This window comes from Balaenoptera ricei, chromosome 20 (genome assembly GCF_028023285.1).
Source record: "Balaenoptera ricei isolate mBalRic1 chromosome 20, mBalRic1.hap2, whole genome shotgun sequence".
Lineage (NCBI taxonomy): Eukaryota > Metazoa > Chordata > Mammalia > Artiodactyla > Balaenopteridae > Balaenoptera > Balaenoptera ricei.
This window is the reverse complement of record NC_082658.1, coordinates 22,940,196-22,958,843: the sequence shown is the minus strand read 5'-3', so window position 1 is coordinate 22,958,843 and position 18,648 is coordinate 22,940,196. Positions and strand designations below refer to the sequence as shown.

Below are 18,648 nucleotides of genomic sequence, written 5' to 3'. Positions count from 1 at the left end.
CCGGGGGTGTCTTCCCCAGAAGCCAGGAAAACCAATGCCCAACTCCAGCCCGGTCCCTCCTCCACCGCCCTCTCCCCACTACTTCTCCTCCTCCCTGCCTTCCCCCAATTTGCCTGGGAGCTGGGGCTGGGGTGCTGGTGGGTCTGGAAGAGTCAAGGCCTGAGGGAGGGGGTGGGTAGCCTGGGGACCGCGCTGGCCAGGCCGGACCCTCCCTCTGCTGCCTTTGCAGGAGGCTCTGCACAATTGCACTGCCTGTCACTCCCACATCCCACTATCTGTCTCTCAGGCTGACCCCGCGCACCCGCCATTATATTGGTTCCTGCTGGGGCTGCAGAACCTCATTACTTATACATGCAGCTGAGAGATGCAGGCTGGGCTGAGGGGAGACGGTCCCTCCGATTAGGTCTCCCCTCCTACAGCGGGGGGGCCTTTTCAGAGCTGCCTCCCTGGAGCTGGATTGGGATGGGCTGCCTGTGGCTGCCTGTCAGTCAGAGGGGCTGAGCAGGAGGAGGCCCAGGGCTGGGCAGGTCCCTGGAACCCTCAGGCATGAGGCCCAGAGTTCTCTGGCCCAGGAGCATCGGAAAACCTACCTGTGACCTGGGTACTTGGGCTCTGCCCCCTTCATCCCGCTTGCTCTCTCCTCCTAGGATATGGGGCTTGGGGAGGGGCTCCTGAAGGAGGTTCCTCACCAACCTGAGTCCCAGCCTGGTGTGTCCTGGCTCCGCCACCCCAAATCACGACACAACTTCCATTCTCCCAAATGCCCCTTCTCCAAAGAGGGGCTGCAATTATGGAGGCTTTTCCCATGGAGGATCTGCAAGTGTCTGAGTTAAAATGTCATGAAGGGATTTTAAATATTTTAACAAATGACAATGAGGAGTTTTCTTTTACATGAGAATCACAGCCTCTCCGAGCTGCCCTAGACAATTCTCCAGCCCACAGAAAGAAATGGGAAGCCCTAAAATGTGATGAGACTTCCCCAACACACGTGGCAAGTTGGTGGCCTAACTGAGCCTTGAGAGCCAGTCTCTGCCTCTTGATGCCCAGCTCCCCACCCTGTCCAAGACAGGGCTATAGACCAGTGGCTTCAACCAAAAACCAAAAATATGCCTTTTATATAATTGAGCCTTAACCCAAGCTTTTCTTTCTCTCTAAAGGACCTATCTTTGCTTTATCTACCAGGTATGCACCTGCTGGGCTGAGTGGTGAAGAGCCCCCACCCAGGGTCAAACAGACCCAAGTTCTAATTCTGACTCTCCCTCCTACTAGCTGTGTGATCCCAGGCAAGTTACTTCACCTCTCTGAGCCTCAGCATCCTCATCGCCAATGTAAAGATGATAATGATTATTCCTTAGACTTCCAGTGAGTATTAAGTGAAATAGAGTATATAAAATGTCTGGCACATATTGGTACATAGGTAATGGCAAAAACACTCATCCACCCTTCATTAATTTCATAAACATTTCAAGATCTTTCCAGAAACCTGGAAGTCTCCTGCTCCTCATCCCACCCCCATCCCATCCAGATCAGGCCACTATCAGCTCTCGCCTGGACCACTGCAACCTCCTGCTACCTAATCTCCCTATGACACTCTTACTCTATTTTAATCCCTCCTGCCCAAAGGATATCTGAAAAAATCTGATTATTGGGCTTCCTTGGTGGCGCAGTGGTTAAGAATCTGCCTGCCAATGCAGGGGACACGGGTTCAAGCCCTGGTCCGGGAAGATCCCACACGCCAAGGAGCAACTAAGCCCGTGCGCCACAACTACTGAGCCCCCATGCCACAACTACTGAGCCCGCGCGCCTAGAGTCCGTGCTCTGCAACAAGAGAAGCCACCGCAATGAGAAGCCCGCGCACTGCAATGAAGAGTAGCCCCCACTCGCCGCAACTGGAGAAAGCCTGTGTGCAGCAACGAAGACCCAACACAGCTAAAAATAAATTAATTAATTAATTAAAAAAAATCTGATATCGCTCACTCAACACTCTTCTGTAGTTTCTCATTGCCCTTAGGATAAATTATACACTCCTTGCCACAGCCCACTGAGGCCCTGCAGTCTTGTCCTTAGCACATGCTGCTCCCTTTGCCTGGAATAATCTTCCCTCCCTCCCTCTCTCCTCCATCTCTGGCAGCCATCCTCTTCACCTTGCTATCCTTTAATCAGGGCTTAACTAAAATATCACCTCCTCCAGGAAGCTTCCCATGATTCCCTGCCTCCAGATGAATTTAGGCAACACTGCTGAGTGTTTCTATAGCATCCCACATATTCCCAGGCAGTTTGTCAAGTTGGGTAGCAGTTGCTTGTTTAATTGTCCACATTTCTACCATACGCTGTAACTACATAAGGTCAGAAGACTTTTCACGCTCATTACTGTGTCTTTTGATAATAAGTGATCAATTAATATGGGCTTATAGAATGGATGGAGGATGGATAAGTGGATGGATGAATAGATGGGAAAAAAAATGATACCTCCCCTCTGTAGAGTCTTCCTAGAGTCCTCTGGGCAGGGAGTTTTCCGTCTGTGCTTCATAATACCTAGTGCAAACCTCTACCCAAGCCTTAGTTTCCTCAGCTATAAAGTGGGGGAAACAATAGTATCTACCTGGTGGGGTTATTGATATGAAATGATATAAGCCATGTAATAGTTTTAAATCCATGATAATAGGTTGTTACATTTAAATGAGGTAATCCACGCAAAGTGCTTAGAACAAGATCTTGTACTACTAAGTGCTAAAAAAATATTCATAATTATCATAGCACTTATCATTTCTTCCTGCCTGTGTCCCCTGCCAAAGAGTGAGCTCCTTAGGAGTACTGCTTAGGTCTTGATCATTTTTAGACACACCACCTCTATGACCTCACAGCGCCCAGCTCGGTGCTTTCAGTAAATGTTCACTGAGTGAACAAGTGAACAAATGAACACAGATTTGCCAGCCGATGAGTCAGGGCACTGCACTCCTTTTCATCACTCACAAACCCAGACACACACTAATGCAAACAGTCTCTTACACATTCACACCCACTCACGTTCATTCAAAGAACCTCAAAATACCACAGAACAGCCACCCAGCTTCCTAAAGTCAGCCATGCATCAAAGAAGAGACTTACCCACTTTCTTGCACCCACCATATAGCACCCCAATGCCCAGTACCCCCTCCTCACCTCTGGAATGATGGGGGCTGTAGGAGGGAGGGAGCTCTCACTCACAGTAAGGAAGGCAAAGCTGGACCTTCAGCCCCCAGCACCGGCAGTACCGCAGCTACAGATAGCACTGCCCTCCCTCCCTTCCCTGGGGCTCACCTCTTTCCTTTTCTGAAAACCTGGGTCCCTGGGCTTGGCAGGTGGTTGAGGAAGAGGCCTGGGAGCCAGAACTCCTGGGTTCATTTCTCATTCATCTAGTCTTGTCTCTGAACCCGGAAGCATAGGCCATTGTCCTCCTCTCCTAGCGCCAAGCACAGCAATTTGTAGGAAAAAAGGCAGGATGAGGAGACCCCATGCCTCGGGGTGGTGGAAGGGCCTTGCTGTGAAATAATTATATTAGCCATCCTTTACTTGGCGCCTAATAAGGGTCAGATACTGAGGCCAGCGCTTTGCTACCTTCATTACTACTCATTTAATCCTTACAACAACCCCTTTTCCAGAGGAGAACACCTGAGACGCTGCTGGTTAGTCGGTAGCCTAAAATCACCAGCTGGGACTGGCATGCCGGTCTCTAACCCCGGAATCATCAACTGCCAGGCTTCAGAGAATTCGGGGTGGATGGGGTAGGAGGGCTGGAAGTCCTCAGGTATTAAGCTGGGGAGACGCGCCCTCGTCCCAGACGCACCCCCCAATCAGCCAGGCCCTCTTGTCCCAGGTCCCTCTCCTGCGGGGACCTGGGCGGGGCCGGCGAGCCTGCGGGAGGCGCGGAGCCGGTGGCCCAGGCTCACAGGCCAAGATGGCTGTTAATTAAAGTGCTGGCACCGGCTCCTCTCTGCAAAGTTTGAAGCCGTTATTTTCCACTCCAGCGAAGCGGGGAGAATCCGGCTGGGCTGACAGAGACGCCACACCGCGCTAGGGGAGCGGGCGCTCTTTCGGGTCGGGGGGCGGGCCGCCTTGCAGCGCCGAGCGCGCCCCTGGACGCCCGGGCGAGCGCCGGGGGTGCGTGCTCCCGCCCCTCCGCGGCCTCGGGCGACCAGCCGCAGTTTCCCCGGCGGATTCGGGAAGGACTCCGGGTGACAGACGAGCCCCAGCGGCACAGCGGAGGAGAGAGCCGTGTGCGCGCGAACTAGGGGGCGCGGGATTGTACAAATCATACGCCGACGACCGCGCACTTGTCCCTCGGGTCACCAGCCCTGTCGCTCTTGGGGGACTCATACTGGGGAGACCGCCGTGGGGGACGGGAGGCCGGACTGACTGCCGAGAGTTGGGACTACTCTTCCCGAGCGTGGGGAGGTCTAGCTGTCCTCCTCCCCCTGCACTTAACGCCTTCCTCCCTCTAGGAAGTAAACGGTACCTAGAGACCCAACTGGGTGGCGGTTAGAAGAGCTTGGAGCCAGGCTGGCGGTTTGAATCCCGGCTCTATCGCTTATTAGTTGTGTGACTTGGGGCAAATCTCTTACTTCCCAGAGCCTCAGTTCTCCCTCTGTAAAATGAAGGTAATGATGGGCTTTACCTCTTTGGATTGCTGTGGAGATCTGGTGTGATGGCGTCTGTAAAGCAGTCAACACAGGGCCTGGCACACAGAAAACCCTGAATAAATGCTATTGATTGAATTTTTAGCTCCTTCCTTGGCGAGGGGATCACTCTAGCACGGGCTCGGCGGTGCTTGAAAGGTCCTCTCTCACAGCCCCCACCCCCCGCCCCCGACATCCTCCTGTTCTTGTCCTCCTCCCAGCTCAGGTGGGGTTAATCAATCTCAGCTTTGGGAGGGGTCCTCTCAGGAGAAAGGAGAAAGGCTGGAGGGTCATCCTTTAGCAGCAGCTAGTGGCCTCTGAATGGCAGAGCCCTCCCGGGTAGGCTGGATAAAGGAGGGTGAGGAGGAGCAGTGGAGCAGCCCAAACTGGGCCTCAAATAATGTGACAAATACTTTGATGGAAGCAGACGCCTTTTCGTTTATGCAGCCTAAACACTTTACTGCACTTGAGGAAGAGGATTGCCTTATACAACCTGATGGGGAAAAGAGTTAGGAGCTCAGGAGGCTCGAGGTTGGGTAGGAGGGGAGAGCTGAGGGACTGGGAGAGATCAACCCCACCTCATGGAGGCTGGGAGAGGGGGTCACCACCCAGGGATGTGTTTGTACTGTCAGAACGGAGAAATTACCTGGGGTGCCCACTTTCTTAGGGCCCCGATTTCTGCCTTGCCTAAAAGCAGGGAGAAGGGAAGTGACCAGAGTAAGATGGAGGAGCCCCCGGCCCCATCCCCAGGAAAAAGCAGCCTGACCTGGCCTGGAGCGCAGGCAGGAAGGAGCAGAGGTAAGGAGGTGTGGGTAGAAAAATCCTGCTCTTCCTGGGAAAAGGCGGTCCCGGGAACATCCAGGAGCCAAAAAGAGAGGAGGGAGCGGCAGCTGTTAGTACTCGGGATTCCGCTGGGCACCCTGACAGGCATCCCACCCCCCCCCCCCGCCATCTCCCGGACAGGTTGTCTGCGAGGCCTGAGGGCGGATTGGCCCCCTCCCCATCCTCCTGCCTTCCCCTGTTCTCCCCACTCATAACCCTCTTCCTTGTCCTTCCTTCTTGCTCCCCGCTCCGTCCTCCTCTCAGTCGCTCTTTGTCCCCTGAAGACCGGGGTGCTCTACCCCAGCCTCCGCCCGCTGCGGGCCGTGGCCCCTCGTGCCTCTCTCGGTCTCTCTCGGCTTTCCTCGTAAGCGACCCTCGAGTCCTCTCCCTCCCAATCCCTCTCGGCGCTCTCTAGCTCTCCCTATGACCCTCTCTTCCATTCGCTTTTCGTCCCTACTCTTCCCTTCTCTATGCGAGCCTCTTCTATGTCTCAGACTCTAGGCCCCTCTCCACTTCCGAGGCTCTGTCTCCCTCAGTCTCCCCTTTCCTCTCCCGGCTCCAGCCTTCTACTCCTCGGCCCCGCCCCACGGCCCCGCCCCACGGCCCCGCCCCCACGGCCCCGCCCCTCTTGGTGGGCGGAGCCCTACCGTCCGCGGCCCAATTAGGCGCCGGCCCAGCCCTCAGCCCCACCCCTCATGGGCGCAAAGCTGCGCTGAGCGGGTGGGGCTGGACAGGGCGGAGGGGGCGGTGGCTTGAGCGCGGGGAGGCAGGAGGAATCAGGCAGGAGGCGGCGGCTGCCGTGCTCAGTTCTGCCGCGCCGCGGGAGGGAAGCGCGAGGCAGGAGCAGGCGGCTGGGCTCGGCAGCGCATTCAGCGCAGCGCGGCGCCCCGGGCCCGGCCCCATGCCCTCAGCCCCGCCGGACCGCCCTTGAGCGCGGGCGCCCTGCCCGCGCCCCCCGCCCGCCGGCACCATTGCCCCGACGGCGCGGCCTGGCGGCCCGGCGCTCCCCAGGCTCCGCGCCGGCCGGAAGACACTGCTGGCAGCTGCCGCGGGCGTGGTGATGCTGCTGGTGCTGGTGGTGCTCATCCCCGTGCTCGTGAGCTCGGGCGGCCCGGATGGCCACTACGAGATGCTGGGCACCTGCCGCATGGTGTGCGACCCCTACCCCGCGCGGGGCCCCGGCGCCGGCGCGCGGCCCGACGGCGGCGACGCCCTGAGCGAGCAGAGCGGCGCGCCACCGCCCTCCACGCTGGTGCAGGGCCCCCAGGGGAAGCCGGGACGCACAGGCAAGCCGGGCCCTCCCGGGCCCCCGGGGAACCCGGGTCCTCCGGGTCCTGTGGGGCCACCCGGGGAGAAGGGTGAGCCGGGCAAGACCGGCCCTCCCGGGCTGCCGGGCGCGGGGGGCAGCGGCGCCATCAGCACGGCCACCTATACCACGGTGCCGCGCGTGGCCTTCTACGCCGGCCTCAAGAACCCTCACGAGGGTTACGAGGTGCTCAAGTTCGACGACGTGGTCACCAACCTAGGCAACAACTACGACGCGACCAGCGGCAAGTTTACATGCAACATTCCCGGCACCTACTTTTTCACCTACCACGTCCTCATGCGCGGCGGCGACGGCACCAGTATGTGGGCGGACCTCTGCAAGAACGGCCAGGTGGGCCCGGCGGGGGCATGGGGCTGGCCTGGGGGCAGGGCATCCAGGGAGCCCGGGGCCGAAGGGTACGGAAGGGCGCAGATGGAGCCCTTGGAGCGGCTTAGGCATTACAGGCTGAGATGGTCCAGGCTGGCTGGCACCCCTAACTCCTCGGTTCCTGGGCGCCGGCTCCAAGGCAAATGCCGCTGGCCACCTGCGGCATGGAAATGCGGGAGATAAATCCAACTAATAATCAGAGCGCAGGGCTCCCGGGCGCGCGGACTGGCCCTTGGGGGCTTGGCCCTTGGGAAACAGCATCTGAGAGCTGGGATTCTGGTTAATACCAGCTGGCGATGAGGGGAAGGATCAGGATGGGCTATGGGGAAAGGCAGCTTCGGCGCCCACGGGCGCCTGGGCGCAGCGCTAGGCGCGCAAGCGGAGAAGGCGAGCTGTAGGAGATGTTTTGCGCACAAAGGCAAAGGGAGCCGAGTGTATAAAGCCTTAGCTGCAATACATCCCCCGCCCTAAGGAAGGGACCACTGGGCCGATCTGACACCCTTTGCAAAACCCGGGACTGCGCGGCCCCTTCCCACTGTGTCAGAGCTAACCGCACAAGAAGACGGCCTGGGGGGGAAAGTTTTTCCTCCTGAGGCAGGGCAAAGAGGTGGAAACTCCCCTCCTCTTTGCCTCCCAGCTGCAACTCCTGATTCCTGGGGTGTTGGGGGATCATCTTCCTTCCCTATCCCCATCGGAGAGACCAGAGTGGCAGGCACCAAGCTCACGAGGTCTTTGGTACCTGGGACCGGCAATGCCTCGTGCTCTCCTTGGAACCGCTGCCCCGGGACCAATCTTGACCTAACCCTGCCCCAGGGTGACAGTTTTACCCAGCTCCCTTCGCTTTGATTCCCCCTCCCTTCTCAGTGCTCCCAGACCACGGTGGCCTGGGGCCCCTGGGGTAGTCAAGTGGAGCATCCTTGTGGAAGAAGGTGTCTGTGCCAATCAGAACTAAAGCTAGGCTGATGGGAGTTGGGAAGGAATCTCCTGCGACTGAGACCCAAGATCCTGCTGGAACCCCTCCCACTGCAGCACTACCCTGAGGCAGACCCTGGCTTGGCGGATGGGGGAAAGGACAGGCCTGAGAGTCAGCAAAAAGCCTACCAGGTGCTTGTAGGTCTGCCCCCTGCCCTGTCTCCCATGCCTGCTCTCTCTGGTTTCTGCCTCTCCCCTGCCTCTCTCCTATCTCTCCATCTCTTGTGCTGGCCTCTCTCCTGTGTCTACCAGTCCTATCTGTCTCTCCCTGGGTTTCTGGTCCCTCACCCCTGGGTTTAACCCCCCTCTTTATTTCTTTGGTGTCTCTCTCCCACTTGTGTCTATCAGGCTTCCTGTGTCTCTCCTCTTTGTCCTTGGTTCTTGACCAAATGGGAGGCCCTAGTATCCAGTTAGGGCCATCTCTGCAGACAGCCCCGCAATTCCCCTTATTAATCGCTGGTAAGGGATGCAACAATGTCACCTTCATTGATGGAATTTCTTCCTTTCCTAAAGAAAGTTTGGGCTGGCATGAAGTTGAGGTTTCTGGGGGCTGGGGGCCCAGCTTGCCTGAATAGGGAGGTGGTCACCAGGCCACCAGTGGGCCCTAGACCCTGCGCTACTTCAGGAGGGTGCCGCAGGGCTTCAGAGATGAGACAAGAGGAGGCCCCAAAGATGGTGTGTGCTTGGGGCAAGAACACTTGCTTCAGTCTCAGGGAGGTGAAACTGACCCAAAAGCCTCTTTTTACCCCCCGGGGCAGGACATTGACAGAGCCTGACAAGGAGGTGGCACCACAGGCTGGTAGAAGAAATGAGGTGGCTTTAACCAGGGGTTTCAGAGACCCAGCATTTTAACAGTTACTCAGACCATTTCCTCCACACACATAAAAAAATCCAAGACAAGCAGTGGGGTGATAGGCCCTGGTCCTCCCCTACATCCTTTGTGACTTCTTCCAGATTGTCCAAGAGACTCCTTTAATCTCACTGGTCATTCTTTATATTAGTTTTGAGCCCCTGCTAGGAGCCAGGTTTGGGGTTCCAGAGGTTCAGTCTGTTTGCCCTCCAGGACCTCGTGATCTGTGCAGGGGAGACAGTAGTAAACACACAATAACACACCCCAGCGATTATTGAGTGGGAGGAGCATCGGGAGGCCACTGACACTCCTGTCCCCAGATGTGTCGGCTGGAGGGCGAGATTCAATGGGCCCTGCCCCAGCTCAGACCAACCTGGTTGGGGGAGAGGAAGGTGAACCTGGGTCCCCAAGGTGAGGAGACACAACTAGGGAGAAAATGAAAAGGTCAAGTGTAGGGAAAGACTGGCTCAGAGGTGGACATTCAAGTGAGTGGAGAAAAAACTGATGGGGCTGGGCAGTGGGTGGGAACAGAAAAGAGGGGCTTGCTCCTCCCACGCCTTCAAGTCCAGGGGTGACCCTGGGCTCTGTGCTTTTCCCTCCTGGCTTCCTGCCTTGCAGAGAGGCTTCCAGAATTTCCTCCGGAAGGCAGAGCTGCATCTGGGCCCTGGCCCTTCCTTGGGCAACATGGGGAGATGGGGAGTCACCACCTTCCTGCCTGGTGCTGAGACCCCCTCTCTGTCCTTGTATGAGGCCCACCAGCCCCTCCACCTAGGGGTAGCTTTGGGTCACCACTGCACAGCCTGATGGCACTAAGCCTGGGTCATTAGGACATGGGGACCTGAGGAGCCTGAGGAAGGGACTCTAGGTTGGGGCCGGTGCTCTGGGTGAGGTGAGCCCCCTGCAGCTCCCTCTAAGACCCACAGTTCAGGCACTTCCCTGGTGGTCCAGTGGTTAAGACTCTGTGCTTCCAGTGCAGAGGGCATGGGTTCGATCCCTGGTCCCTGGTTGGGGAACTGAGATCCCACATGCCGGGCGAGGACGTGAAATTGATAAACGGGGCTAGAGAAGAGGGGACTGTGTGGGGACAGGCCAGGGCCTATGGGAAGACACGTATTACAAATGGGCAGGGGCTTGGACACCAGAGTTTGAGTGAGGTGAGAAGTGGTGGGGTGTGTAAATTGGGGACCATGGTATAAGGACCTAACTGGAGATCAGCCTCTCTGATGGGGGGAGAGGGGCCCCCTGCTGTCCTCTCTGGCCTCTAATGCCTTTCACAGCACAGAACCAGTGCCTGGCATAGTACGGACCCAGCAATGGTGTGAAAGCACAAGTCTCCTGTGGACCAGGCTGGCTGCCTGTGGGAGCCACACCTGCACATCCAAAACCCCAGCATTGCTCTGGGGGTAGAGGCACATTTCCTGGGTTCTCTGCCCCCACCCGACCCCCACTCCAGGCCCCTAATCAGACCACTGCCTCAGTTTCCTTTATTGGCAGCCCTTGAAGAGGTGCTTCTATAGCGCCCCCTCCTGACATGCCCCAGACTTGCTTTCCTGCTTCCAGGACAACCTCAAATCCCCAAACTTCCCCTCGGCCCCCAGGAGGAGCTGGGTGCCTCAACTGTTTCCAGTCTTGTGCAGAGAATCAGGACCCCTGGGTTCCATTCCTGGATCCCCCACTGTCTAAGGATGGAAGAGCATTAATTCTCCCTGCCTCCGTGGATAGTTAGGATAATCACAGCAACAATCATGGTGATGAATAAATAATAAACATAAACATAACAGTTCTGATGCCTGTCACATCACCAGGAGATTCCTGATGACAGATGACGGTATTCTAATGGATTTGGCTGTTAAGAAGCACACTGTTTTGATGAGTTAAGGCTAAATTAATCTGGGTAATAAAAATAATTGTTATTAATAGTAATTTATTAGTAAAGATAATGAAATGCATGTGTAATAATAAATACTACCAGGATTAGGGCCCAGGGAACAATACAGGAGTTGGCTGCTTGTTTTCAGCTCTTTCCTAGTAGCTCAAAGCCCCATCAAGATTAAAAATTTTTTCCTTCACTGTCAAAAAGCATCTACACTGGTGGCAGTGGTGAGCCAGGATCTTCTCATCCATTTTCTAAACGGAGAAACTGAGCTCCTTGGCAGATGGCATCTCTCCCTCATTTGATTTTCCACCACCTTTAGCTGGACCAGGAGTTTTCCCAACTGAGTGCCCCAAACAATTCCCTCCCAGGTTGGGGAAGAAGAGCTTGAGGGGAGAAAAGGGGCTGAAAGGATCTGGGCTCTAAATGGCAGACTGTATGCAAATATGTCGGGTCCTCCTGGTGCAGCATTGCTGCTGAGTCAGCAGCTTTGGCACAGCTGATCTACAGTTCTGCCTTCCGTCCAGGAGGGAGGATGGGTCCCTCCCCTAATTTGGCTTGGTCCAGCCCTGACTGTCAGCCCTTGGGGGAGTTGCCTTCGGGGAAGGGGCAGGTTGGAGAGGGGCTGTTGAGGAGCCTGGCTGAGAGAACCCCATTCAATGCAGCCTCCCTCCACCACAAGCCAGAACTTGGAGATGGCTCCTCTCTTCCCATTCTCCACCCAGAATATCCTGGAGAGGCCCCAGATCAGGTGGCTCAGGACTTGCGCTGGCCTCAGCGGTTGGAAAGGAATGCCTGGAAGGAATTTGTCCACCACCCCACATCCTCAATATCTTATGATTATAGTCTGAGCCCCCCAAATGATGTGTCAGGCTTCAAATCCAAAGGCTGGTGCTCCCCTGCCCCATCGTCCTGCCTGTCCCGCCCCTCCTCCATCAAAACAAGGACCAGCAAGGGTATCAGATCAGACTGAGGATCACAGAAGGATATAAGGCTTGGTTCCCTTCTTCCCATCCACTCCCTTTCTACCACCGTGGGGTGATACAGGAGGAGCCAGAAGTCCTCTTTGGGTCGGGGAGTAGTCACAGGTATAGCTACAGCTCTTTGGAGGCGGGATGCAGGCCCAACCTGAGCCTTGGGAGGGGAAGTAATTACCAGGCCTTCCATCTCACTGCTCTGGTGTGAAAGACTCCAGAATGGACTTCAGGCAAGGCGTCCACAGAGCAGGTCCTGGTACTAGTGTGGTTGCTTACTAGTAGCCTGGCATTGATCCAGGCCTGAACCTATAAGGCCAAGGGGCGCCCTCCTGTCCATCCACTGACATAAGAACAGGTGGATGTGGCTGAAATGTAAGGCATCATTATCACAATAAGGCAGAGAGGAACCAATGGTGAGAGAGGGGATGGCCCTCCATCCCTTAGGGGTCCAGAGAATTCCTCCTGCAAGGAGGGAGTTCCAGGCTGGGGCATCCTGGAAACATTGTTGAAGTCAGACAGTGAGACCTAGGGGAGTTAAGGAGGCCGATTACACCTTGACTGCCAATTCAGACCCAGATTATACCTGCCCTAGAAATCCAAGGCTCCTCTGTAACCCCTTCCCAAAACACACAGTTATGACTGGACAGGGCAGTGGTGGGATGATGGGAGAAAAGCAGGCTGAGAGCCCTGATGGGGCTAGAGGTGGGGCTTTGGGGGCTTCCAGAGGTAGCTGCCTTACCTCTGACGGTCCCCCTCCCTCCCCGACCCCACTTCTCTCCCTCCTCCTCCCCTCCCCTCTCACACACACCCCTCTTCTCCTACCCCCACCAACCCCGCAGGTGCGGGCCAGCGCCATTGCCCAGGACGCAGACCAGAACTACGACTACGCCAGCAACAGCGTGATCCTGCACCTGGACGCGGGCGACGAGGTCTTCATCAAGCTCGACGGAGGCAAAGCGCACGGCGGCAACAGCAACAAATACAGCACATTCTCCGGCTTCATCATCTACTCCGATTGAGCTCCTCGCGACCCCTCCGTCCCCTATCCCCCCGGAGGTCCCTTTCCGGCGGAGCAGAGGATGACCCGTCCCCCTACCCCCACCCCCTCGCTGCCCGCCACGGCCGCCGGCTTCTCCCGGCTATGACGCCCCCGGCCTGCCCTCACCACCGTCCGGGCCGCAGCTAGCCCTCCTGCCGTCTCGCCGCAGAGCCGGGTCCAGCGCGCCCCGTCCCGGTTCCCCGGGAGGCGGTGTCGACCGCCCCCGCCCTGGCCCGTGCTGTATATTTGTACAATAGGATTGTTTTTGCCCACCCTACCCACCAGCCCGCCCCAGCTGGGGGAGAGGTCTCGGCGGGGTCGCTCCCGGTGCTCGGATGCGCTGCCCACCCGCTCTGGGGTGGCGCTGCCTGGGGAAGCGGTGTATTGGGGGCTGGATGGCTTCCCAGCTACAGCCCTGGCCGGCTGCGCCCCGTCTGACCAAAGCTATAATAAAACACTTCTACCCCGCTGGCTTTCCGACTGTGCCCTGGAGAGGAGTTGCAGGAGGGGACCGTGAACCCTGCCCTCCTCCAGGCTGGGAATGAGTCTGCTGAAAGCTTCTCATGGATCCGGGGGGAGCCAGGCGCCAGAGCCAGAGCTGCTCCAGGAGGAGGTGGGCCGAGGGGCCCAATGCCCACCACAGTCCAAGTGGGCCTGGGCAGCTGGAATAGGAGGCAACCCAGTTACATCATTTTCCAGGGTGGAAAAGCTCCAACTTTTCGACCTTGAAAGCAGCATCAGCATTCCAAAGGCACAGCAAGTTTTAAGTTGGGAAACCCAGGTTCCAATCCCAGTGCCACGGTGTAGAATCCTGGCCGTGTCACTCTTTTCTAACTCAGTTCTGGGTTAGTGACATCAATGAAAGGAGCAAGCTTTGCATTAAATGCTGGTTGACCCTGACCCAAGCGCTTCACCCCTGGGCCTCAGTTTTCTCATTATAATATGTAGGTGAGGAGACCTAACCTACCTCACTTGACTGAGGATTAAAGAGGTATCATGTATATGCTCAATAAACACAGCTTTTATTATTTATGCATCACTTTAAAGTTTGTCAAAGGCTTTCACGTATGTCATCTCACTTGAGTCTTCCAAGAGCCCTGGAAGGTTGGATGAGTAGATTTTATTCTTTTTCCAAAGAGGTTAAATAGCTTTAAAAATAGGACACAGGGACTTCCCTGGTGGTGCAGTGGTTAAGGATCCACCTGCCAATGCAGGGGACACGGGTTCGAGCCCTGGTCTGGGAAGATCCCACATGCCGCGGAGCAACTAAGCCTGCGTGCCACAACTACAGAGCCTGTGCTCTAGAGCCCGCGAACCACAACTACTGAGCCCACGCAGCTAGAGCCCATGATCCGCAACAGGAGAGCCCACCGCAATGAGAAGCCCACGCACCTTAACGAAGAGTAGCCCCCGCTCGCTGCAACTAGAGGAAGCCCACACACAGCAACGAAGACCCAACACAGCCAAAAGTAAATAAAATAAAATAAATAAATTTATTTAAAACAAAAATAGGACACAGTCACCAAGTTCTGTGATTGCACTTGAATCCGAGAAGCCCTTGCTCCCTGGAGACACACTAAATCTCCTTGCCTTGTCACTGCCTCCCTCACCTCCTATTACTGGGACCATGACGGTTGCACAGTTAGGGCATTCCTAAATCATAATAGCTAATATTTAGAGAGCACCCACTCTGTGTCTGACACCACATAGGAACTTTTTTTTTTTTTTAATTTATTTTTGGCTACGTTGGGTCTTCGTTGCTGCGCTCAGGCTTTCTCTAGTTGTGGCGAGCAGGGCTACTCTTTGTTGCAGTGCACGTGCTTCTCATTGCGGTGGCTTCTCTTGTTGCAGAGCACGGGCTCTAGGTGTGCAGGCTTCAGTAGTTGTGGCGCACGGGCTTAGTTGCTCCACGGCATGTGGGATCTTCCCGGACCAGGGCTCGAACCCATGTCCCCTGCATTGGCTGGCGGATTCTTAACCACTGCACCACCAGGGAAGCCCCATATAGGAACTTTATAAATATTATCTCATGGAAATATGTGTGGGGTGGGAGTGGACTGGCAAGAAATGCTCCCATGCCCTTTAACATGGATGCTGTCGTTTTATCCATTTCAGATGAGGAAACTGAGGCTCAGAGAGGATAAATAATTTGCCATGGTCACGGAGCTAGGAAGAGGCAAATGCCAGTATTTGAACCAAAGACCATGCTCTTACACAGCATGCCATATTTCATAAAGATCTGGGATCTCCAAAGCAGAACGGAGGAAGGATGGCTTGGGGCAGCCCAGCGCTTCCACTCCAGCGCTGCCCTGCAGAGGCTTGATGGGATTTACAAGCATCTGCCCTGGGCAGCAGCCATGGGGTGAGCCTCTTGGAGAATCCCAAGGCTCTGCTTGAGGGAAGGGTCCCATCTGGCCTCCCCTCCCCCTGCTGGCTCAGCTGGAGAGACAGGAAGGAGGGGTGGCCTCCCTCCCAGTCAGGCCCCATGTATGGACCCTTGTCAAGGCTGGCAGACTTGAATGACTTTCTTTATCCTGTCTTCTCTCCCCTACATCCCCCTACTTCCAGCTGTGGCCATTTAATAAAATTAGCTTAATACTTGTTCCTTCCCTGTGGGGTCTGGAGATTGAAATCTGCGGGTTCCCACAAACCCAATAAAACCCCTGGCAGGTCTAGCTGGAACAAGAGTTTCCTTGGGAAGAGTGATTAGATTAGCCAGCAGCCCCCCTCCTGCCCCCGCCCCCCGCCAGTGCCACCCACAGCCCCCTGTGATTCTTTAATGGTCACACTGGCCCCAAATTACCCAGCCACCACACCTGGGGGTGCTCCCCAGCCCTCCCCAGAGACCACAGGGACTGGTCTAGAACCTCTGCTACAGCAAAAAGCATGTTAGTCATTTTTGTAGGGAGAGCCAGGCTGGCTGGCCTGCTTTCTTTTCTTTCTGGTGACTGGCTGATCCTCATGTCATTTTGAGAGATGGGCCTAAAATCTCCATGTCGCAGATGAGGAAATCATAGTCTGAAGAAAATCTGTGACTTGTCCATGGTCATGCAGCAAGTTTGTGACACAACTGGGACAGGACTGAAGCCAAGGACTTTTTCTTCCTTTGCAGGGCACCGGGGGTGTCCGGCAGTGCCAGTTGCCAGCTGGTTGTCACTCAAGCAGCATCCCAGCTGCCGGGGAATGTGTTGGGGAAGTGTCTCCCCCATTAGACAGGGGCTCCCCAAGGGCGAGTCTATTTTTTCCCCCTCAGACTTGGGACACCTGAGGGCAAGGACTATGTCTCCACCCTCAGAATGGGAAACTTCCTGAAGGCAAGACTGTGTCTCCTCCATCAGACTGGGCGTCCTCAAAGACAGTGTTTTGACTCAGTTGAGGGCAAGGCGTGTATCTCCAGAGACTGGGGATGAGGAGGGGCCATTTCCTAGTTGCAAAGATTGTGGCCGTCCTCTCAGTGGCTCCAAGGGTAGACACTGTGCTTTTTCTATTAAACTAGGGTTTCTGAGACCAGACCCTGGGACTGGGGGTTCCCTGAAGGACAAACTCTGTCTCCTCATCCAACTGGGGGCTCATTGAAAGCAGGGCATGTGTCTCGCCTCTTCCTCTGTCAGGGGAGTTTCTGCCACAGAAACATTCTACGGGGCAGGGCTGGCTAGGTGGTGGAAAGGAGGCTGGACAGGCAGAATGGTGGTCCCACTCTGGAGGAAGGAAGGAAGAAGCCTCCCCAGGCTGCCTCCCCTTTAGAAAGATGTGTGATTAATTAACGAATAATGTCCCTGCCAAAGGGGTGTGAGGATGGCAGTGCCCCTGGAGCTCACCCACACGAGGAATGGCAGGCCATCCTGTGCCCAGGCATCTGCCAGCCCTCGGAGCTGGTGCTGCCCTGGTTTCCGGGGTCACGGGGAGCAGAGGGGGCGGCAGGAGCCCACCGCTGGGGGCTACCCTAATTGGATGACTTTGCAGGAAGGCCAGGCAGGTGCGCTCGGCTCTCCGCTTCAGCTTGCTGCAAACACATCTGCCATGGTGAGGTCTAGGGGTTAATTGCCTCCCGCCTCACTCCTGGTAACCGATATTTCATTTACTGCTCAGAGGGGGAGCTGCCTGGAGAATCAATCCTGGACAAGCATCCAGGGGACAGGGGAGGCGCGGAGGCACGGGAGCTGTGTCCCGGAGGGTCTCTGAACATCAGAGGAAGAGGCAGGAGGCAAGGACCAATTGCTCAAGGCTACTCTGGGGCTCACCCGCATTCTGCTGACCCTGACAACAGCTCCAGGACCCCCAAGAGCTGGGAGAAAATCCCAGGGGTCCAGAGGCTGCACTACTTCAGCTAGCTATGCTGTTTCCCCTGCCCTGGTTCCTTCTGCATGTACTTATCTGGGTACCCCCGTAAGCTGTAGCAGGTTAGATGCTGTTCATAAGGTTATTTTCACAAGCGATGAAGGTATATTTGAAAAGCGGAACTGGAGGTGTGAGCTCCTCGCTTCCTTCCCGGTAATAAACCTTAAAATCCTACAAATGAAGTGATAATAAAGTGGAAGTGAAAAGTCTATACATGTTTGGGACTGGGTGGGGGTGGAAGGGTTACTGAGAGGGGGCAGCTGGGGCCTGGAGAGAAAAGGGACCAGAGGGCTCCCCGCCCCCATGCTTTCCACATGCTACCCATTTGCCCCATCTGCCAAAATTGAGAATCAAAGCCACAGAATGGGCAACTCTCATTACACAGCTGGAAGAACTGAGACCCAGAGAGGAACCCAAGGTTGCTCGGGCTGGTTCAGGGCAGAGCTAGAACCTGAGACAGCAGGACCCAGCAGACCTGCAGCAATTGGAGTCAAAGAGCTGGGCTCGGGCTTCCCTGGTGGCGCAGTGGTTAAGAATCCGCCTGCCAATGCAGGGGACACGGGTTCCAGCCCTGGTCCGGGAAGATCCCACATGCCGTGGAGCAACTAAGCCTATGAGCCACAACTACTGACCCATGCGCCACAACTACTGAAGCCCGCGCACCTAGAGCCCCTGCTCTGCAACAGGAGAAGCCACCGCAATGAGAAGCCCGTGCACCACAACGAAGAGTAGCCCCCACTCACTGCAACTAGAGAAAGCCCGCCCACAGCAACGAAGACCCAATGCAGACAAAAATAAATAAATAAAATAAATAAATTTATAAAAAAAAAAAAAAAAGAACTGGGCTCAAGTTCTGGCCCAGTTCAGTGTTTCAGGAAACGAAATTTCACCTCTCTGAGCCTCAGTTTCTCCATCTATAAAATGGGCCTAATAAAATTATCTACTTGAAGGGCCATTATGAAGCAGTGGGTAAGAAATTATTAATATTTTGTAAGTTGTAAAGCAAAATGCAGATGCAAGTCTCCTAAGCCCTGTGATTTAAAATTCTTTTGAGGACTTCCCTGGTGGTCTAGTGGTTAAGAATCTGCCTTCCAATGTAGGGGACACGGGTTCGATCCCTGGTGGGGGAACTAAGATCCCACATGCCACAGGGCAACTAAACCCGTGCACTCTAGAGCCCGGGTGCCACAGCTAGAGAGCCTGCGCCCTGCAACTACTGAGCCCGTGGGCCCCAGAGTCCATGCCACAAATAGAGAGAAGCCCACGCACCGCAATAAAAGATCCCACAGGCTGCAACAAAGATCTGACACAGCCAAATAAATACATAAATAAATAAAAATGAAAATGAAATTCTTTTGGCTGCACTTCAATGTGTGGGACGGTGATGATCATCACTGAAGAAAACGAAGACATCTGGGTTTTCTCCCAC

General features: G+C 55.6%; 1 protein-coding gene across 1 annotated transcript; it reads left to right on the top strand.

Annotated features, from left to right (window-relative positions):
• The first annotated feature begins 6,463 nt into the window (after window positions 1-6,463).
• On the top strand, window positions 6,464-13,909 carry C1QL1 (complement C1q like 1). Its single transcript, XM_059907377.1, has 2 exons — window positions 6,464-7,134; window positions 12,682-13,909. The coding sequence occupies exons 1-2, from the start codon at window positions 6,538-6,540 to the stop codon at window positions 12,859-12,861; spliced, it is 777 nt and encodes a 258-aa protein (XP_059763360.1). The 5' UTR covers window positions 6,464-6,537; the 3' UTR covers window positions 12,862-13,909.
• The last annotated feature ends 4,739 nt before the right edge of the window (window positions 13,910-18,648 follow it).

What these genes read in the sequence shown, in the direction of transcription:
- C1QL1 (XM_059907377.1), top strand. Translation starts at nt 6,538, where the DNA reads ATGCTGCTGGTGCTGGTGGTGCTCATCCCCGTGCTCGTGAGCTCGGGC. An exon ending in ACCTCTGCAAGAACGGCCAG is followed by an intron (nt 7,135 to 12,681) that starts GTGGGCCCGGCG and finishes CCAACCCCGCAG; the next exon opens with GTGCGGGCCAGCGCCATTGC.